The sequence below is a fragment of the Balaenoptera acutorostrata genome, chromosome 13, assembly GCF_949987535.1.
Source record: "Balaenoptera acutorostrata chromosome 13, mBalAcu1.1, whole genome shotgun sequence".
Taxonomy (NCBI): Eukaryota; Metazoa; Chordata; class Mammalia; order Artiodactyla; family Balaenopteridae; genus Balaenoptera; species Balaenoptera acutorostrata.
In genome coordinates, this window is record NC_080076.1 from 61,899,926 (window position 1) to 61,922,974 (window position 23,049).

General features: G+C 44.2%; 1 protein-coding gene across 1 annotated transcript in view; it reads left to right on the plus strand.

The window, feature by feature from the left end:
- The window catches only part of PTPRM (protein tyrosine phosphatase receptor type M), a 763,379-nt gene that overhangs the window by 690,577 nt on the left and 49,753 nt on the right, over positions 1-23,049 (plus strand). The window contains exon 23 of the mRNA XM_057526667.1: positions 13,101-13,198. Coding sequence (XP_057382650.1) covers positions 13,101-13,198 — 98 coding nt within the window. The remainder of the gene's footprint in view (positions 1-13,100; positions 13,199-23,049) is intronic.

Genomic DNA, 23,049 nt, shown 5'->3' on the forward strand with positions numbered 1-23,049 from the left:
TGTCATGTTCCTCCCTCCCGAGGCTGCAAACGCTTTCTCGTCCGCCTCCTCCCAGCTCTTCGCGCGGTATCTCCATCAAGCCTGTCGCGGGGATCAGGGGCCAGTGGGAATGCATCTGCATCTCTGTATCTGAGATTGGACCCTTGCCACACGCTGCCCACCACCCTGCCATTGTCTTCCATACACAAGTTCCTCTTTGGAGGCCTCGTCTTTGCCGCCACTCAAATCTGATTTATCTGCCTTTATCTTTCAGTTTCCATGTCAAGAATAATAGCAGCCTTTGCATTCCCATTCACAGTGGCACCACTGCAAGCTGGAAATGTTTATATAACTGGTAGGGTGGCGTGATTCTAGAGGAGGGCTGAGTATAGTCCAGAAGGAACAAAATCCAAGTAACGGTTCATTTAGGTAGATGGGGCTTCCAGAAATGCTTTGGAACATTCTAGTCCTGCCAGGAGTCACCCTGTTATTGGTTCTGTTCACAAATATTCCTTTGCTTAGGTAACATGGTCACAATCAAATCTTTGAAACCTAAAGATTTTATTTGGCCCTAAAATTGCTTCCATATACAAATATGTTTTATGTCAGTAACTAGGACAAGGCTTTTTCCCCTGCAAGAGGCAGTAGAGCAGAGTGGTTAGTTAGAGTGTAGACACTGAAGTTACACTGCTGAGGCTCAGATTCCAGCTCTGCCAGCAACCTCTCAGTAAGTATTAGCTAAAATTCTTATCATTATTCCATTGATTCCAAAAACACGTCGCTCAAAGCACATAGGTAGTCAGGCTTTAACCCAAGTATAGCGTATGCTCATGTCATTTTCATAAAAGCTAATACATTCTACACCTGTTAGTGCCTCTTCCAGGATGTACCAAAGGGAACCACTTACATTTTCACCGGCATCCTGCATCCCCCTCCAGAGTACAAAAATTATTGTCACTGTTGTTGACTTTTAAACAAACATGGGTTGCAAAGACAATAAGCTAACTCATCAACTGCAGAAAGCATATTTTCCTTTAGTTTTTGAAGTCTTGCAGACATTGACCATCTCTGATAGCAGCAGAGAACACCAGCGTGGAGTCCTGAAGGCATTTCTGATGCCTCCTTAGAGTCAGACTACATGTAAGTGAGAACAGCTTAATTCCAAAGACCAGACAAGTCCCTTCCCAAGAGGCTTCGTCCAAACCAATTTCTGATATAAGAATCACACAAGGATGCTTTAGAGAGGAGCTTTGGAAGGCCAAGAAACCACTGGAGGAGAAAATGGGGCTGAGCAATGATCTGGGAAAGAGAATAATGATGACAGAGGAGCAGAGGGGGAAATCAGAGGGAGACAAAGGGAAAGACGTGTGCTCTTGGCCTGTTTCTGCAGCCTGTCTGTGTTGGGTGGGGCTGGACTGTTTGTGTATCAGAAATTATTTTAAGGATTCCATGGGTGATCTTGTAGATTTTTATTTTGAAATGATTCAAAATAAATTGATTCAAATTGATTTTAACACATGTAGCTTTTGTTTAAGAAAAAAGAAAACTTCTAAAAATATTATGACAAAGTTAGTTCTCAAAGCCACTATTTTCATTTATTTTCTTGTTTTAAGGTCTTAAAATAATGGGTGAGGGAAAGGAAGAAGGTATCCAGAATACTTGGGTCATTTTGTTTTGAGTTTACTTTTTTAAAAATTGTGCTTCTTTACCTGTTTTTACCATTGACTTGAGACATAGTTAAGAGTGGTGTGGAAATGCACAAACTTGTCCTTGTAAAGATAACTTAAGGAAAACCACAATAAAAATTATGAAGGCTATAAAAATTTACAACAGAAAAAGAATTATAATAATGACTAATCAAGATAGGATGAACTCATATTGGAACTAAGATACTAGAAAATACGAATATAAAAAATGGGAAAGTGACGATTAAATACGAAGTTTCTGGTATCTCTTAGGAAGAAAGTGGCTATTGATTAAATTTATCTTTATTAACACATTAAATAATACCTACTATATTGTTCTTTATTGTTTTTAAGTATTTTATAATTATTTTTAGTGAATAAGATGAAAGTCAGATTATTAACCAAAAAAGAGCCAAGAGTTGAGGGGTTATGACTGATACTACAGACAGAGGTTTCCCAAGCTGTTTTAGATTTTATATGTAACCTGTCCATTAGTGTTTGGTTTATACCGATTTTCTCTTCATTAAATCTGACATGACCTTTTGGTGTCCAATCAGGATTTCATATGTTCTAGTAATGCACCTGGAAACTGACATCCCATGACACTAATTATCTAGAGAAAGCCATGAATGTTTGCACAGTTCATGTTGGCACCCTTTCTTATTTCAGTCTGAAAGGAGAATTTTAGGGGATGGTATGAGTGAGGTGTAAACATCACCATGTGGATGGTGTGTCCTAGAGGAAGTGGGCGCACTCACAGTGGATGCCTAGTTTTTTCAGATATAAGAGGAGAACTTTGTGAGCCAATTTAGGAGAATCAGGGTACTCAGCAAGTTCCTGCTCACCAGTCAACTATACTTCAATTTAAAAAAGGAAAAGAAGTAGAAAAGTTAAAAAAAAAAAAAAAAAAGACTCAGGCAGTGGGTAAACCTACTCCAGTGTTAAGAAGGGATTTGTCGTGTGAGAACCACGGAAATGTAGTAACCAAAAAAAAAAAGGAAAAATAAGAAAAAACCCACTGTTTAATGTCATTAAGTCATCACTTATGACCCTACCTCTTTTTTTTTTAAAACATCTTTATTGGAGTATAATTGCTTTACAATGGTGTGTTAATTTCTGCTTTATAACAAAGTGAATCAGCTATACATATACATATATCCCCATATCTCCTCCCTCTTGCGTCTCCCTCCCACCCTCCCTATCCCACCCCTCTAGGTGGTCACAAAGCACCAAGTTGATATCCCTGTGCTATGTGGCTGCTTCCCACTAGCTATCTGTTTTACATTTGGTAGTGTATATATGTCCATGCCACTCTCTCACTTCATCCCAGCTTACCCTTCCCCCTCCCCGTGTCCTCACGTCCATTCTCTACGTCTGTGTCTTTATTCCTGTCGTGCCCCTAGGTTCTTCAGAACCTTTTACTTTTTTAGATTCCATATATATATGTGTTAGCATACAGTATTTGTTTTTCTCTTTCTGACTTACTTCACTCTGTATGACAGACTCTAGGTCCATTCACCTCACTACAAATAACTCAATTTCATTTCTTTTCATGGCTGAGTAATATTCCATTATATATGTGTGCCACATCTTCTTTATCCATTCATCTGTCGATGGACACTTAGGTTGCTTCCATGTCCTGGCTGTTGTAAATAGAGCTGCAATGAACATTGTGGTACACGACTCTTTTTGAAATTATGGTTTTCTCAAGGTATATGCTCAGTAGTGGGATTGCTGGGTCGTATGGTAGTTCTATTTTTAGTTTTTTAAGGAACCTCCATACTGTTCTCCATAGTGACTGTATCAGTTTACATTCCCACCAACAGTGCAAGAGGGTTCCCTTTTCTCCACACCCTCTCCAGCATTTATTGTTTGTAGATTTTTTGATGATGGCCATTCTGACTGGTGTGAGGTGATACCTCATTGTAGTTTTGATTTGCATTTCTCTAATGATTAGTGATGTTGAGCATTCTTTCATGTGTTTTTTGGCTATCTGTATATCTTCTTTGGAGAAATGTCTATTTAGGTATGACCCTACTTCTAACAAGGCATTATTTCGTTATAGCTTCAATGCCAATCTTCTCTTCTTTTACTAAATTAAAATTAAAATTCCACTGGACTGGTCACTAAATTATATTTCCACTGGTGGACATTCTAACCCTGTAATGCTGGTGTTAGACATAAAGGGTGTTTCACATGAGAGCTGTCCTTAGAAAATGCTGCCAGTTATATTTTTGAATTTAGGTTACATAAAGTATTCCCAAGTTTTCCCCATCACGGAACAATTTCTCAGTGTTTGCTTCTAAATCTTTAGTTGATTTTTATTGTTTCTTTCAAATGGTAATCAGGGGGAATATTCTTAACAATTCAGGAAAATAAGCACATCTCATCCTGTGCACCCAGCCGTCTCAACTTCGCTTTTCTTTGTCTGCAGCTGAAACCAAAAATTATTCATAAAAATTCCATGATTTTCACTTAAGTAGCCTCAGGGGAGAGCAAATGCACCTATCAAGTAAGTGTTGTTAAGGATTATTAATTATTAATGCAGAAGCCAACTGTTTTCTGTGTCACCGGTATCACTTTTGTGACATACCAGACAGATGCAGTCCGTAAAGCATGGTGGCGTATTTTACCTTGTACATTTCACTACTGCAAAAATGAAAGGCTACTAAATGTAAAATTATAAACGTAAGTGTTACAGAAGCATCAGATTGAAAAATCACTTAAAGTTTTTGTAATAAAAACTTATTCAGAAACCACTGAAGGGACATCTAATGTTTGGAACGTTGAGTAACTGACTTCATAATACTTATTCTAGATTATCTCCAGCAGCAACGATAACAGTAATGGATCAGAAATTTAGGGCGACTTTTATTTATGAGCAAGAGCTTGAAAATGAATGCGTAAATCTTAGGCCTCTCTTTTCCACATCGGTGTTTCAGCGTCAGGGGTCTTCGGTTCCGATGGAGTGAGCTGGATGCCACAGGGCCTGACCAAGCCCACGCCCGGCCAGCGCGCAAAGCCAGGACTCCTAGTTTCTGCAGCTGCACTGCCCTTAGGGTCCCCGCCCCTTCCCTCTGTGCTTCTGCCATTCGGTGTGCACCCCACACCATCCAGTCATGTCAGGTAGTTAAAGGCTGATGTGCACAAACAAGGCCCCCAGGCTTTGGGGGTCATTCTGAAATTTTCAAAGTGCACCTGGATTGATGTGGGTGGGAATCCCAGCTTCAAAGTCACTTAGCCTCCTAAGCCTGGTTCTCATCGTAGGATAGAAACATAGTTGTGATGCTGAATAAATGAGATGGTGCATGTAAAACACACCTGGCCTGAGGACTTACCCACCTGCCTCATTTAATTGTCCACCATCCTTCTCAGCCCGCTTCTCAGGTCCCCTTACTTTCCAGCCCAGAGCCCTCAGCTCCTTTGCTGACAAAGCAATGGTACTGCGCTAAAATCCTGCTCGGTTGCATCCAAAACTGTCCTCCAAGGGCAGCCCTGTCGACCCCAGTCTGATTCAAAGGTCAGCCGATGCATCCATGACCCGCCGGCTCCTGAGCCAGCCCAGCCCAGGCCTGAAGCCCACCTGAGCCCCTGCTCTGCACCAGGGAGCCTGGCAGTGGCGCTGTGAGGCCAGCAGGGGCCTGTCCCCCTGCCCAGCCCCGTGTGACCTTCCTGCCCCGGAATCACCACCGGGAGCCACACGCTGCTCGCAGGCCCTGGGGTTCCAGGCATCACTGCTTGAATGTCTCCGCTGCTGGTTTCCACCGGCCTTTGGATGCCAGGGAGCCATCCTCAGAATATAGTCATATTTTGTAATATATCTAGAGTATTTTATAACTTTCCCTCTCATTAATTGGTATGGAGCATGATCTCTTTGTTTACGGTTCTCTACTGTTCATGTTCAACATTGTCCTGTTTCTCGGGAGTTTTTGTTCAATAAATAGAGTAGATCCCTCCACTCTGGACACTGATGTCTGTCTGCACCTGCGGGAAGCTCAGGGGCTCCCTCTGGACTTGACCTTTTGATACCTGGGCTCAGCTTTCCAGCCCACTGGGCCCACCTCCTCCAGGCCCCCTTCCTTCCTTCCTTCCTTCCTTCCTCCCTCCCTTCCTTCCTTCCTTCCTTCCCTCCCTCCCTCCCTCCCTCCTTCCTTCCTTCCTTCCTTCTTTCCTTCCTTCTTCCCTCCCTCCCTTCCTTCCTTCCTCCTTCCTTCCTTGTGGCTGTGGATACCTCATCACACATCGGGCCGAGCCCACCTCCTCTCAGACAACCAAACACTTCTTCCTCTGCCTTCTTTCTAGAAGGTAGGCTTTCAATCTAAAAGATTGCTCCCTAGTTGTGTTTTTAATATCTTCTTCTACTACTCATAAAGTCCGAACCCACAATTCTTGTAAAAATTTCCCATGTTGTCTCAAGATGGCGCCCATGTGTCCCTTGCCCACTCAGGTGGCACTAAGTCGCCCCTATTGGATGTTTCACCCAGGGGACCTGCCCCCCTCATTCCTCATCCGCTCTGCACTCCACCACTGCAGGAAGAAGTACAATCTCTTCCTGACGTTGACTACTGTAGACATACATCACTGGCTGACAGTGGTCTGCAAATGGTTTCCCTTGTGAATCCCCAAAAGAAGTTTGAAAAAATTATGTACCCCCTTTGAACATTTTAAGTTGCTATCTAAAGTTTTCATCATAAGTTTATATACATTTATTTGTTAATAGGAGATAGGCGATATTTAATTATTTTCTAAGATAAAATGAGGATTGATATAATGAGAATAAATATTTTATGATGTGCGATAAATGGAGTTTAACCACCTTACAGATTAAAGCACACCGAATCTGAAAGAAAACGCATGAAACTTTCATCCATGGTTTGCATCCAGGAAAACTTGGCTGTCCTACAGAACAGCCCAGTTCCAGCTAAAAGAATAAGTGTTACCAGCCTCTACCACTTTGGATGTTCTGAATTCAGAGCATCTCAGGATGAGCCAAAACACCCCATTTTTAACACCAGATTTGTCCCTTTATATAAGTATGCTTCATAAGGGAAGGCAGGAAGCACTGTGAGTTCCCAGGGTCAGTATTTCAGTCCATCCCTTGGTTTCACACCTGCAGGTCTTTTCACCGGGGCAGTGCCCCATAGTAATATTTAAGATGAGTGAGGGCTTTGTCAAGTTTGAGAAAGACCACTGTTCCTGGGACTCCTCAGGGAGATCAGTTTGGGCAGAGTCCATAAAGCCGCTAAGTGTCTAGAAATTACTACTTTAGAAACTACCCATGTCCCCCTTGGAAAATCTCCTTGTGTCTGCAGAGGTGTGCACATCTCAGGTGAAGTTCAAGAGTCCCAGGACGCCGACCTTACTGCACTTTACATGCGAGTGTGGTGTGTTCTTGCCTTATCTCCACCTTACACAGCCACAAGCCTCTTGAAAGCAGGGGCTGTATTTCTGTTACCACTTTTGCATCCCTCACCATCCCTCCCAGGGTGCCTGGCACAGAGCAGGCTAAGTGCTCACCCGTAGATATGGGTCGCACACTCAGATTCCCACCAGGGGCCAGGAAGGGGATAAGAATGAATGAAGCAAGCTCGGAGGGGTCCTGGCAGGGGATCGTCGCAGGGGTCCCAGGGAGGTGGCACCTGCGACAGCAAAAGCCGGGACTGGAGACCCGGTCCGGGCACAGGCTGTGCGGGGCCACATTTGCCTCATTAAAAAATCTGGGTTTTACTCAGTGGAAACCCCTTGGAAGATTTTTAAGCAGGAAAGTAACGTTTTGCAGAGGCAAGCTGTGGCTGAGATGGGGAGAACAGGCTGGGGGAGCCCGAGGCTGAGGCTACGCTGGTCATTCAGGGGGCACGTGGCTTGGGGGGGGGCAGTGAAAATGGAGGGAGTAAACCAGGACGTGCTGGGTTCTGGAAATGCTTGGATGCAGGGGAGGTTGAGGCTGCGGAGAAGGGGCCTTGGGAGAAGACGTGCCCACGAACTTGGCCTTTATTCTATAGCAGTGGGGCCATGGGAGGCTTAAAGGAGGGAAATTGATCTCATATAAAAAGGCATTTTAAAAGGTGGTTTTCGGGTGGTTGACATGGCTTTCCTTCTCTTCTGCTCTTGCCGGGATCGTGATGACTTGTACACACACACCTGTCAGGTAGGGCCCTTCCCAGTTCCTTGGATGCTCACCTGGCAACAGTGTGACCGGTGGGGTTAGACCTCACCCCGGGGACAACTTTGCTGACCTCTCTCTGCCTCAGTCTCCTTTCAGTAAAATGGGGGAAGAGTAGCACCTATCAGATAAGGTTGTGATTTTTAAATTAATGACATAATACATGTAAAACACTCAAAGGAGACCTGGGAAATAGTAAGAGCTCAAAAGAAGTTAGGAATTATCCTGTTTACAGTGGAATACCAATTCGTATCTGTACCCTTTCTTCCCTTCCAAAAACTCTCATACGCCACCGTGAGCTCCAAGGACCTTGACTTCCTGTGGCTCTAATGCAGAAAACATACTATATAGAAATGAGAATGTGAAAAGGAGGGGTAGAAGTCATCTATCAAGGTTTGAAATTATGATTTTTTAATATCTCCCACTGCCCATGAACTAGAGAACTGGTCTTACACAATAGAGCCATCCTTGAATGTCTTTCACTTACACTTTTCACGGCTTTTCATTGTTTTCATTCTGCTCTAGTTCTCTCTGCCCTTTTTTGTTGCTGCTCCTCCAGGGCTGGGCGGTGTAAGAACACCCGTCCGCACGTCTCCTGCTCAGCAGAGAGAGGTCTGTGCGTGCTGACGATCGTCAGGGAAGTGGGATGTGGTACTGGCCTGATGCTATTGACATTTCAGGACCTTACCTTTTAAACGCTTCGGTCCCCCGGGGACAGCTGCTGAGAATAACCGTCCCACCTAGTGTGCCAACATCTGTAACTGCATGGCCACAGTGATCGTGGGGCTCGCACCCAGCCAGCAACTGCAGAAATCAGATACCTTCCGGGGCTGTCACTGCAGCCGTTCATGCGAGAGGGGGCGGGGTTCACAGCATCCTTTGCCTGCTGTTTCCTTGTCTTAGGAGTTTAGCTGTTTGTCCACCCTGAGAGCAATCTCCAGTGACCTCTCCATGGATTATTCTCCCCATGCTGAGGGTGTTTTCCAGCTTTTGGGAGACGGACATCAAAGGCTAGGAATACATCCCTAGCCTCCCCAGGTGGTCCTCCTCAGGTGGTCCTCCCCCAGTTTCAGCCCAGCAACCGTGTGGGACTGAGGGTAAGCGCCCTGTGTACCAGGCACGCATCTGGAGACTCTCGGTGTTGGCTCACAATGGCCACAGTCATCCGACGCCACCGGGAGCTGCTAAAACCACATGGTGTCAGTGAGGTCACCCCGCCCCAGCCTCCAGTGTGCTTTTTGATTCTGTTTGGAGACGTGTATCTCTGAATCATAATGTATTCGGGTCTCAGGAAATAATTTGAAATATGTTGAAGAGAAAAGGAAAACAGGATTGACAAATTTTGCATTAAAAACCTTACCTTTGGGTTCCTGCCTTCTTCCGTGTTTCCCCCTCCAAAAAAAAAAAAAAAAAACAAGATTTGAATGAACATTCATGAAAATATCTTGAATCATCAGCCAAGATAAGACTCTCCAGTGCCCACCCTGAGCAGTTTCATCATTGAATTGCCCCAGGTGTGGGGCCAGGTGTGGGAGGAGCCGAGTGGTGTGCAGGAGGGGACCACGCTCACATCCAGCAGCACATGGTGCCACCCAGGAGGGAGGGAAGAGACAAGGGACAAGGGACAAGGAAGAACAGGGCAAAACTGCACAGGGAGGGTGGGGGAAGGAGGCTGGGGGACCTTTTCTAGCACCAATTCTTTTCTTTCTCAGATCAACTTAGAATAATCTTTGTGTTCAAATTCATTTTCGGATCTTAGCCCCAAACTGTTTTAGTTCTTCTGGATACCTGTCCTAATTTTAGCACTAAAAAGACCCTCACCTAATGCATTCTTCTCTCCTGATCTTTTTTTTTTTTTTTTTTTTTAGTCCAGGTCAATGGGTAAGAAAATCATCAAGACTAAATTATGATTTAGTGATCATTGTCATCACCCAAGTGAGCCACTGATTCTTATAAATGCCCTTTATTTTAAAGGTAACCCAAACGTAGCTAAGTAAACATTTAAAAACCTGTGTCACCTTAACTACCGCTTTGCCCCTCGGTAAAATGGCACGGCCATGTTCCCAGATAATATTTTATGAGGGAAGTTCCTTCTAAATCAGAAAGAATTGGGATTTCTTGATTCAAAGAGCTTGTATACGGCTTAGACTATTCAGTAGATTCAAAACCTACAAATCCTGGGTGTTCCACAGTTCCACCTCCATAGGAGACCACGTGACAGGTCGGAGGTGGAGCTGAATGCCCCGATGCTGTAGATCTGTGGTCCTTGCCCAGGAGACCCAACCCCCGGCCCCGGCCAATAAATGCAGAGTCTCTTGGGTTAGGACATCAGAATTGTTTAGAAGCTCCACAGTAATTGTAATATGCAGCCAGAGTTGAGAACCACTGCCTTCGACGGAGAACAGTTAGTGGAAGCCAGGATCGCACTCTGGCTCCGGATTATGGGTTGAGTTAAGATTGGAGGCCAAGCCTCGGGGCAGGGGGACTCAGAGGAGCCACCTGCTTAGTGGTTGGGACCAGCTCCTGCAGCACTGCCCAGCGGCGCTCTGTGGACTGGGTAACCATCACGCTCATTCTGAAGAAGCTCCTGCAAAAGATGCCCCCCTTTCTATGAATCGGGAAGGAGTAAAGGCAATGTGCTTTCAAGCTTCTACAGATAATCTCTGAAATATGTCAAGAAACGGACTCATACAAATATTACCTATTAACATTACTCAATATTTTTATATTTAATATAACAGTATAATAGTAAATAATATGGTTTATCCTGATGCATACAGACTTATTCATTCATTCATTTATTCATTGAGCTGCTATGTGCTGGGTATCCCACAGGCACTAAGGAAAGAGCAGTAAACCGCGACAGCCACATTCCCCACCCCCCAGAACTTGAGACAAGTCATCACAACAGGGTCTGAAGCCAAGAAAGGGCGAGTGAGTTGCACCTGGGAACTTGCCCCCAGCCATGAATGTCTCTGTTGGGCATAGAGGGGAGAGGGGACTTTCTCCCTGAAGGCACTCGCCGTCCGCCATGCTGGGACATCTGATTCATCCACGGTAGCCCTTGTCATCAGAACTGTTTCTAGAAGTTTCAGAGTAGGTGGCACAGGCCTGTGCATCTAGTGAAGGAAGCAGAAAGTGTCAGCCCTGTGTTTCGGGGTCACATTGGGAAGGCTATCTGTTTGCACAAAGATGGACTCAGGGTATTTTTTCCTTGTGAGTAAGTAACAAGCTGTTAAGTACACAACGGGGGCACCTCTCTCCCCGAAAGCTAGCAGCATAGTGATTGATGGAATCCGATGTTTACTTGTGTCCCCTGTAACCTTGACTGAAGTCACTGAAATCTTCAGCCTGTGCCTCAGGAGAATGGCACGCACATGCCAAGGGACGGGGCCAAATGGCAGGCGCAGCTTCGTGGTGGGCAGTGTGCAAGGTCCCATAAGGGGACTCGACGCAGAGGCTCAGGAGTTGGAGGGGTTCTCACGGGGAGGGGAAGAGTGTAGCCATGGCAGCAGGAGGAACGATAGATGTTTGCATTCCAGAGAGGGAGGAATGAGGCTTGACAGTGAGGAAGAAGAAGAAAAAGTACACAGGAACCAGCTGGTAATTGGTCAAGAGGAAGGGGAGATGACTGAGGCACCCCGGCTGTGCCCCCATTGCTCAGCCAATGAGTGACCATTAATAAATACCTTTAAATGCACCTTGTCTTTTTTGTTTTTGTTTCGGTCTTTGTTTTTGCAGTTTCAACTCTTTTATTACCTTGGGCTTTAGAAGGTTTGAGTTAAATTCCTTAATGTTCATTTTATAAGGCAAATGAAGGCTACAAGTTCTTCTTCCTAACCTATGGCTTAACCTACTGATTGCTGCAAAATAATTTATGGAGAAACCTTTCTGTTTTTACTGATCAAATTCTACACTCAATGATAATATATCTCTTTAAAAAAAAAAAAACTTGCCATAGAAAATTTCAAATATGTACAAAAGTCGACAGAATTGTATAATGAATCTTCATGTAACCATCACCTGGCTTAAAAATTGATCAACTTATAGCCCAAATTGCTTTAAATACACCTCCAACTTATCTCCCTCCATTCCTTATAATATTTTAAGGTAAATGCACCTTGTTTTGTTCTGACGCTTGGCTGTGTGTAAAATGCCTAAGTGTGCATTCATTCCACGAATGCTTAAAATAACCCTGAGACGTGTTCCTGAAATCAGTATGTGGATAAAGAGAGATGCAGACACTAAAGGTCTCAGTGGCCCAAGTAACTTGCCCCAAATCACACAGCCAGTTCAGAGCCAGAGGCAGATCTCAAATTCACATGTTTGAGCTCCAGACCCAGTGATGTGCAGCGTCCAGATACAGCATCACAGCTGTCCCAACCCATCCCTAAATGCCCTCCGAGTCCCCGTGTAACGTGACTCTCCATGCCTTTGAAGTTGTCTTCCTCTCCTGTCCTCACACGTCTGCTGGTCGTATAAAGATTTATGCTGTTACATGTAGACCCTCAAACATGCATGGGCATAAAGTCGAGTTTGGGTTTTTTAAAAATCTGCATTAAAAGAAAGTTTAAGTTCCAGCTTTCCATACCTATACAGTATCTATAGCACTGGCATTTTATAACCCATATTTTCCCTCTTTTTTCCCCAGTCCATAAAAAGAGCTTTTTAATACTCAGATCCCAAGAGCTGGGGCAGCAGATCCCGGTCACGTTCAGTGACAGGAAGTACAACTGCTTGAATCCAACTCCTCTCTCGCTTGAGGGAGTCGGGCGAAAATTTTAAAAAGGATTAATTTGACAGATAGCACAGAATAAGAAAAATATTAGAAACAAGAAAAGGCTATTTTTCCTATAGATGCTCATTTCATTCTATATACCGTTTCCCGGGATATCTGCCAGTCGTTAGCAGGAAGAGTAATGGTACCCATTTCTTTTTTTAAATTTCACTCTTGAGTATTATGGAGATAAATGGCTAAATGATGAAGAAATAACTTTCTTTCACGGCAGTCGTTTAAGAAGGGCAAAAGAGCTCAAATGCAGATACGCTGGATGACATGAGAAAATTCAACCATGAGTGAAAAATGCAGTATTTCTAAGGGTGTCGTTTTAGGAAGAATACCCTCTCGCAGCAACACTAGAAGGAGAGCTCTGTCCACCTAGAAAAGTAAGGGGACTGCCTGTGGCCGTCCATAGATGTCTTTGCAAGCCCCAGAAATTTTCCAGTTGCAAACTCACAAAGAAAACAAAAGTCTCTGCTGTGTTTTGCTGCAGGACCAATGCAAGAGACCATCTATGACTTCTGGAGGATGGTGTGGCATGAAAACACAGCGAGCGTCATCATGGTGACCAACCTGGTGGAAGTGGGGAGGGTAAGTGGTCCTCTCCGCCTGCTGGTCATTTGTTCCTTGCTTAGCCAGCTCTGGAAGCAGTGTGTGTCCTTCCAAAAATATCAGCTACCACGGCTCCTCCTCTCGCTTGCTGCACTTGCTTATAAATTATCAGTAAACATAGCCTGAATTGCTTTCATTTGTTGTGATAGCAACAGACAGAAAAGGCACTCAAGATTTAAAAGCAGTTGTTATCGGCTATAATGAGCGCACAACAACACAAAAACACGGCAAAGCATGCATGCTGGTTGTTGGGTGTCAGAACACAATGGGAGCCCCCAGGAGACAGGACTGCACTCCCCACCTCGGGGGAAATCCACTCTGAGAACAGCCAGCAGGCCTGGAGTCAATCCTGGGCTTAGAAATCCAGCATCTCCTCTCGCTTAGATTTTCCTTTCCTCCCTTTCCTGACCTGTAAAGTGGAGACCACACTCCACACACACCCCCCGCCCCCCCCAAGGTCTTGGGTTACTTCATCTGTATTGACTACGGAGGAGCTATTTTTATTTAACCAGGAATTTCTTAAGTAATTAAGATCTCAGTCGTGGGATGCGACAGGATTCTTTCCAAAGGGAAATTTTAAAACAAGAAGATACACAGGGTGCAACTGCTTTGTTAAATAGTGGCCCCAATTCTATGGTTCTGCTGGAGGACCCATTACTTCTTAGAGAGGTTGACATTGTGAGATCTACCCTCAGCCTAGAGATTAGCCTTGAATTGAGATATTGGGGCAGAAACCATAAAGGGGTTGTTTCTTAAGATTGGCTGTTGGCCTTAAGAAGAAAGGAAATCCTGCCATTTACAACACAGATGCACCTGGAGGACATCACGCCAGGTGAAATAAAGCCAGTCACAGAAGGACAGAGACTGCACAATTCCACTCATAGGAATGATGGAGAATAGTCGAATTCTTAGAAGCAGAAAGTACAAGAGTGGTTGCCAAGGATTGCAGGGAGGGAGAGGTGGGGGGTTGATGTTCAGTGGGTATAAGGTTTCAGGTATGCCAGATGAACAAGTTCTAGAGATCTGCTGTACAAAGTGTGCTTGTGGTCAACAATAGGCATCGCGTACTTGATTTGTTAAGAGGGTAGACCTCACGATAAGTGCTCTTAATACACACACACACACACACACACACACACACACACACACGGGCATGCGCCAAGAACAAAGGCACACGGGAAACCACAGGAGGTGGTGGATATTGTCTATGACCTTGGTTGTAGTGATGGTACCAAGGATGTCTGCATGTGTCAGAACCCATCAAATTGTGCACATGAGGTTTTTTGTACATCAGGTATACTTCTTCAATAAATCTGTTTAAAAAAGTGGATTTTCAGAAGGTATCAGGAAGCACAAACCAGGAAGAAGAGAGACATTGAGAAGTGGGAGGTACTTACAATCCTAGCAAAAATGGCAAATCAATAACCTGAAGATCCTCCTCCTATAAACATCTAGAAATTCTAGATAAAATGTAAATGTGTTTTAATGTATTTAATATTAAATGTAAATATATATGTTAAAAGTGTTTAGCTTAGCTCTCAAGAAAGTAAACTACTAGAGACCAGAAAGTGAGGACGAGAGACCACAGCAAGGGTGGGCCCGGCAGCTGCCCGCTGGAGGACAGGCGCAATAGTGCACGTAGGTCTTAGTGAGAGGGTGGGAGGGCTTCGGTCTCACGAGCTTGGATCTTGAGTTTTAAAGCCCACCAAGAACAGGAGGTAACACTTTGGACATGTGCAATGCTAAGAATTTGAACTGAGATGGCCACATAAAACCTAGACCCACAAATGATAGATGCTCAGAGAAAGGGCAAAGGGAGAGGTTCGGGGTGGGGGGTGGGGGAGTTGGGAAGGGAAGCCAGCCCGGCACCAGAACAGGGAAATGACACAGAAGCAAATGGGTCTTCACTTAGGCTCTGGGTGAGAAAGCACTTCCACTAAATCACTGGTCAAAGCGAAACACCCTAATATAATTCAGAAAATACTTAGAACTGTGAATCACGAAGCATCGTTTAGTAAATGTGTCGGATGCAAAGAAAATGGTACCCAAAACTATATATATATATATATGTTCTTAAATGTTGTTATTAGAAGACTGAGCATCTAATTCAAGAAGATAAATGAGGAACAGAGTACAACTAAAGAAAGAAAAAAGAAAGTAATAATAGCAGAGCGGAAAGTTATTAAATAAAAATCAAAGAAACAATAATAAAAATCACCATAATCAAAAAGGTTTTGTGGCAAGACTAATGAAATTGACAAATATCTGGCAATCAGAAGAAAGGAAATCAAAAGTAACAAATATTGGGAATAGAATACATTTTTTATCATAACAGATAATATGAGTAACAATAAATTTGAAAATTTAGATAAAGTAGGTAATTTTCTTGACAAATATGATTTTCCAAAACTGACTCAAAAAGAAACAAATTCTGAAGAGACAATCGTGATTAAAAAGTGAATTATAGTTAAAAAGTGACCCATGGAAAAGCACGAGTCCCAAACGTATTATAGGTATATTCTGCTAAATATTCAAGGAATGGGTAATTCAAATCTTATAAAAATTATTCTGAGAAGAGAAAAAGAAAGACTACTGCCCCATTTTATGTTAAGAGGCTAGTATAACCTTGATATCAAAACCAGAAAAGGACATAGCAAAAGGGAAAACTATAGATACCACAAATTAGGTAGAAATAAATACACCAACAGATCAAAAAAGAGAGCCCAGATGTTGATGTAGGCATCTGTGGGAAAATGTGTAATTAGTGGGGAAAGCATGAGCTTTTCCATCACTTGAACTGAGACATTTGGTTATTCATGTGGACTAAAAAAAAAAGCCCAAAAATGAATACTAAATAAAGACCAAAAGTTTTAAATGCTTTAAAATTTTTAGAAGGAAATATGGGGGAAAATATTTATGGCCTTTGTTTTAAGAGTGTTTCAAATATACCAAAAGCTCGACACGTTAAGAAAAGGATGGGGAAAATTGACTATTAAAATGTAAAATTTTCTGTAGAATAAAGGATATTAGTAAAGTGACAAGACAAGTGAGGAGAAGCTATGGGTCCATTATGTAAAGTAGAAAAGCTTACAAAGCACTAGTTTACATACTAACGGTGTAAAAACCATTTACTTCTCTCAATTCCCTGTCTCCTGGGAGACAGAGCAGGAGAGCTGGTAGGAAGTTGGTGGGGGGGAAGTCGCTGAGCTCCCAACACCAACCCCTCACATGGGCGGTGGAGATGTCATAGCACCTGCTTCATAAGGATCTTGTAAAGATTAAATGAGTTTCTACATGTCAGGTGGTTAGAGAAGTTCCCACCCCATTCTGAGGACTACGTAAACATAGATATTAATGTAACCCTTACCTTTTCTCCAGCAAAGCTAAGACCTACAGTGGTATCTATAAATTACCTTTTTTCACCCCAAATCAGTATTTTGCTATGAAAGCAGTAATGACCACTGGAGAAAAAAAAATTCAACTGCACCAGAAAGCAAGCTCCTTTCAGGGAGGAGACAGCCTTACAAATTTTTGGTCTCTCCCTCCTGGCACTCAGGAAACGCCCAACAAAGTGAATGAATGCGAATTCTTCCCTCTTAGTATCAGAGAGTAAGTAGTTAACGTCTGCTAGGTTAACTGTGAAACAGCTAAGCTAAATATTTTATCTGTTTCTTCCCCTGAAACGTATGATTCATCCTGAATCTTCACTCATCTCACAAATACTTGTTGACTGCCTAGTATGGTAAGGAGCAAGAGAGATCTGGAGACTGCTTCGCACTGCTTTGCTTTCCCAATAACTGTATTCCTTGAAAGTTATTTACCAGATTTTACATATTTGCATCGGAGCCCACTTAAAATAGTCCCAAGATAAATTATTTTGAAAAGGAGATAATTATTAAAAATAACAACTACTACTGGATTTTTTTAAAATAAAGGCACACGTGTATTTTTTGCTTATTTGAAATTCCAAAGTGTGCTATCTCAGGACTCAGTGACTGTGTTACCAACCAGGATTCTTGGCCTCCTTAATCGATAGAAATTGATAAGAGGCCAGACAAGAAATTCAGGCCAGGCTTTGTTGGGGCCCGTGTTGCAGCAGGGGGGAGCGAAAACAAGTAACAGGTTCCCATGCTCGTTCCCCGAGTCAGGGTGAGCTGGTTCCTTATATGGGGTGAGGGTAGGGATGTGTCCAGGGGTCGGGCCGGAGGCGTGGCTTAGGTGGTTTGCCCACCCCTTTGGTGGTGCTGTGTGCAGGGGCTTTTGCTTTTTGCTTTTCCTGCTTTTGCTCCTGGCTCTTCAAAAGTGGCAGTTGGGTTTTTTTTGGGGTCTTTTTCTGTCTTTTGTCCAGAATTTGCCCCAACTGTGCATGCACGCAGTTATTTTTAGTCCCTTGTGGTTTCTTTGTATTTTGTTGTTCGAAGAGAGAGTTGTCCAGGTGCAAGCATTGCAACAAAGGGTCCCAGGTCCCAGGTCCCAGCCTGTCTCAGCTAGAGGTGAGCTGTCTTCATACGATAAACCCTCTTCCTTTAAGGAAAAATCAGGACAGCATGGTCTTTGGCTAACAGGTCAAAGGAAAATTGTGCTATAAAATTACTACAGTAAAAAAGCTTCAAACACCAAAGCCCACTGTCTGTTGGACATGGCACCTTTTGCTGGAATGCAAGTTTCATTCCGAGTTACCTGCCTTGGAATAATAGCAAATAAAAAGGCCAGGCAGTGGTGGTCTCTCTTCCTTCCATCAGGCACTTGGACCCATCCCATACGGGGTGGCCGCTGTTGATATTTTTGATGGAAACTCTTCTTTCTGATAAATAACCGTGGACACTTCAGCTAACAGTGTGCAGCAGAAGAGGGGACTCAGCGTTCAAGTTCAGCCATAAATGGAAGCCCACAGGCTCACAGAAATTCAGTAATTTTAGGTCTGGGAAGCCTACTAAAAAAAAAAAAATCCTTGCAAATCCTTACCCGGTTTGTGGGGACGTGGCAAGCTCTGGAGAGTCCTCCCCTGTTACCATCAGCCTCTTGGACCAACCTGTCTTCAATTAGTAATGCACTTAATGGCATCTGTCCTTGAAATGTCTGGTGTGATTTGGGGGTGTTGACAAAAGGTCACATGCCCTCTGGGAAAAAGTCGAATCTTATGCCAGGCTGTTTCCCATTGTTCATCCTGCACATTTGTTGAGAGGTGACGTTTCCATTTTCCATGCTTGGCAACAGCAGCAGCAAACCACTGAAGAAATGAAAATGACATGGTTTTAAGGGGAGCAACTAGCTACTTACCACGTTGAGTGCACGCAGTGTGTCCTTCATGAATCAGGCATGAGCCCGGGAACGCTGTTTGTTTACACAGACTTGATTCATTAAGTCAGAGCCAGGCAGCTTTCCCCAGATTTCTGCCCTGCAGCGCTCCACATTAGGCCGCTGTAATTGCTGGTGTTAGAGCCGCTGGGAGGCCTTCCCTGTCGCAGCACCTGTGCAGAAGACTCAGACGCTGCACTTCCCTCCAGCGGGGTCCCCGGTACATCTGCCAGGACCCGTCATTATCTAAGACTTCCTGGTCACCCCCGTGAGTCCCTCTCAGCCCGTGTGTTGTGGCAAGGGACCCTTGTCAGTTTCCCTGGCACCTGGTGACAGCTGCACACCTGGCATGTAAATTGCTCCGGATGTGCTGTGATTGTTTTCCCTCTTTAATGAACCCGCCCGAGGGACGCTGAGCTCTTTATCCATCGCCTGTTTCCCAGGCACTCCCACTGACACCGTTTACGCGGAGCCTCAGGACTCCATTGTGTTGTTGTACTAATTCATCTGCCAAAAGTCTTAGAACCAAATCTGGGGGCCTCCCAGAGGAGATTTTTTTCCACTGGTAATTTAAGCTAATGATTTCTAAACATATTTAGTCAGTTTTATGAAGGCCTCATTAGAATGTGACTGTTTATTAAAAAGCCAAATGAGGTCTCAGAGTCATGTAGGAAAATTATTGTTGAGCTGCTCTGAATAGTTCTGATAACAGGTGATAAAGGCGTTTGGAGCTAAGAGAAGTAGAGACCGGAGATGTTAACCCCCATCAATGTAAGGGATGCGAGGGGGCCACCTAAACGGATGCTTTAAAGGTTGTCATTTACCCAAACAGGTTGACCTATAATTCCTTTCACAACGTTTATCACTAAAAGGGTGACAAAAGAAAAAAGTTAAAAATGAACACTGTTCGTCAGAATTAGCTGTCAAATTCACGTGCAAGGAAGGTATATTAAGATTTCAAGTGCACCTGTCACATACAACAAAGAACATTTGCTTTTCTCCAAAAGCCACCAGATCCAGGATCAATGGAAGAAGCAAGAGAGAAGCAAGATTTTCCCCTTTATAACATGGGGAAATACTGTTTAATAGTAAAAATAACATAGGTAATGCCTAACAGGACAAAATAATAATAGTTTTTACAAAATTTCTTAAGTTGTTCCAATTTGTACATGAAAGGGAAGAGACAAATTCTTTTTGAAGACTTCGCTGAAATTTTTCTGTCTTGAACTCTCACGATTGCTTTTCATCGATCTTTTTTTAATGAATTAAATATTTAAGATTGACATTTTGTGACCTGGGTAATTATAGCCTTAACCTTTGATGAATTTATACTCATTCAATAAGTATTCCTCTCCATTTTGATCTACCATCAACCATTTCAGCGGTCATATTAATGTAGCTGATTCAAGCCTTGCCTGTCTCCATAACTTTAATACAAAACTAGGAAAAAAGAGGAAGTCTGCACCGTGGCCTGTGACGATTCCCACCCAGGCCCTGCCACGTTTCACGTCACCTCCTCCAGCTCATCACCCAAGAAATGAGGCCCTAACTGGTCCTGAGCCATCAGCAGCAAGAGAGGGGCCCCCTGCAAGCCCCTCCCTCCACGAAGCCAGATCGTCCAGTACAGAAGACTCCGTAGCGGCCCTGTGAACCTTTGAGGTTTTCTCGGCCCAGCGATCTCAGGTCCCCTCTGTAAAAAGTTAGAAAATCAACCCAAGAGCCTGATTTGTCTTGTTCACAAACTAACCCAAAAGTGGGCTTTCTGATCCCTTTTCAGCACAATGTATGCAACATTTAATGATACACTTACTGTATCCAAGGCACTAAGAAATACAAAGGTATTTATAATTCACTTGTCCTGGAAGAACATAAACTATGGTATTAGCGAACATTCAGACCATCAGCTATGATGCACGTAAGTCAGAGTGATGGTGACCCTAGTGAAGGGACTGAGTCTGCCTAAGGGAATCTCAGAGGACTGCATGGAGGAGGTAGTGACGAGCTGGACTTAAATGGGAGGAGAGATTTTAAATGGCAGGAATGAGACAGAAACCAGTTGAGGGAAAACACAGAGAAAGGGGAGTAAATGAAAGATCATGAAGGAGCGAGTGGTCTGACGCAGGTGTCTGGAGCCCTGATAGGGAGGTACTGTGAACCCGGAGGCTGGAGGCTGGTTGAGGTCTTGTCCGTAGGGGTCTGAAATGCCTTTGTAGGAGGGCAAAGGAGGAGCAGGGAGTGGAGGGTGTGCTTGTGTGGTGTACGGAAGGCATGAAGCTGGTGCGTCCTATGTCCTAATTAACGTTGTTGAGAGACAGTTCTAGTGGCTGCTAGAGAAAGGTTTAGAAGGGTTACAGAAGGGCATGGAGACAGGGTAGGCCAGAGCAAGACTCGGTGAGGGACGTGGTGGGCTCGGGCTGTGGCAGGGGTGAAACCCACCCGGGTCCTTGGACTCTGTAATCAATCAAAATTGATAACAGGCCAGACGAGGGGTCCAAGCAAGGCTTTACTGGGGGTCGTGCTGCTGCACAAGGGAGAGAAAACAAGAAACAGGTGCCCTTGCTCGCTCCCTGAGGCGGGGCGAGCTGGTCCCTTAAATGGGGTGAGGGTGGGCGTGGCTTGGTGGGTGGGGCCAGAGGAGTGGCTTAGGTGGTCTGCCCGCCCCCTGGGAGGTGCCGGGTGCTGGGATCAGCCCTGCTTTTGCTCCCAGCACCTCAGAAGTGACAGTTGGTTTGTGGCCTTTTTGTATCTTATTGTTCATAATTTGCCCCACCTGCACATGTGCAGTTATTTTTAGTCCCTTATAGTTTCTTGGTATTTTGTTGCTGGAGGAGACATTCGTTCAGGTACAAGCACTCCAGTAAAGGGTCCCAGGTTCCAGCCTATCTCAGTGGCATTTGGAATTTATGGGAGACACATAATTTGGGTGTTAATTGGGGATGCTGATAAGAGCTTGAATATGAACCCAGATTTCTACCATTGTGACTCGGATTGATGTAAAGGCTATTAACCAAGAATGAGTATCCCTTCCCTTCCCCACCAAGGAAGAAAAGAAGAGCAGTTTTAATAAAGCCGTAACATGATTCATCAATGTATTTTGGGCATGCTGAGTTTGAGACTCTGAATGAACAATGTGGGGCTTTCCAGGAAGAGGGATGCATGAGCTGAAGACACAAACTATGAAATGTGAGCTTCTCCCTTTGTTTATTGAGCATCTACTATGTGCTAGGCTTTGGGCTAGACTGGGGAGGGCAAGATGAAAAGACCTGGCACAATCTAAGAGAAAGACAAGCAAACCAGAAAAGTATGATGTGAAGTGATAACCACTGAAACAGAAGCATGGCATCCTCGGCAGAAAGAGAGAGAAGAGGGCTGAAGACAGCCCTGGAGGACGTCTATATCTAGGGGCGGGGTGGGGGGGTGGGGAGAGAGATGGAGTCAGATAAGAAGAGCAAGAGAGATGGGGCATAACCACGAGACCCAGAACCATGACAAGTAGGAGAGGATGCAGGTAAGCAGCGTGAGGGAAGCTGCAGAGAGCGAGGTGTGTGGGACTGCGGGGGAGGGTAAGGAACACAGTATATTGAGCACCTGCTCTGTGCCCGGCGTTCCCCTAAATGATTGAACAAGCCTTACTTCCTTAATTATCACAGCTGCCCTATGCGATGCAAAGAGTCCTGTTTTCAAAATTAATAAACTAAGGCTCAGCGAGGTTAAATGCAGTAGACCCTTGAACAACGCAGGGGTTAAGGGCACCGACCCTTCGCTCAATTGAAAATCTGCTTGTAACTTGTAGTCGGCCCTCTGTATGTGCGTGTTTTTCCTCCATATCCAAGGTTCCACACCTGTGGACTCGGCCAACCTCGAATCGTGTAGTACTGTAGTGCTCGTATTTAGTGAAAAAAAAAAAAATCCACTCATAAGGGGACCCATGCAGTTCAAAACCATATTGTTCAAGGGTCAGTTGTAATTTGGCAAAGGGCACAGAGTAGAGCTAGAATTTGAGTCTTAGTCTATCTAGTTCCAAAGCCCAGGCTCTCTCCACAATTCCCCAGGACCTCCCTGTGAACAACTAAGTTCAGTGTTGTTAACCAAAACTTCAGAAACAAGAGACCTGATTGAAATAAAGAGTTTACTGGGGGTTTGTTAGGACTGCAGCCCCGGAGACACTGATTGAAGAAAGACTTGAATTGTGGACTACAAAATGGGGGAGGCTTATAAAAGCAAAACCTGCACGGTTACATGAGCTGTTTATCAAGAATTACAGTCGAAGCTGGAAAGAAGTGAGGGTGCCGATTAAGCAAGGATTGGTTGGGGTCTGAAATGGTTGCATAGTTACAAGAGGGAAACTTGTAGCTTGCAGCTGTCAGATATTGTTTTAAAAATGGCTGGTGTCCTTGAGTTTGGTGTGGTTCACAGGAAGTTCAAGTTCTCGGTGGTGCAGGGACGTGTCTGAGCCGGGTCCTCAATGGCCGCCCGCCTCCATCTCTGTTTGCCTGCACTGTGATGGCTCCGTTATAATTTCACTTTGTCAT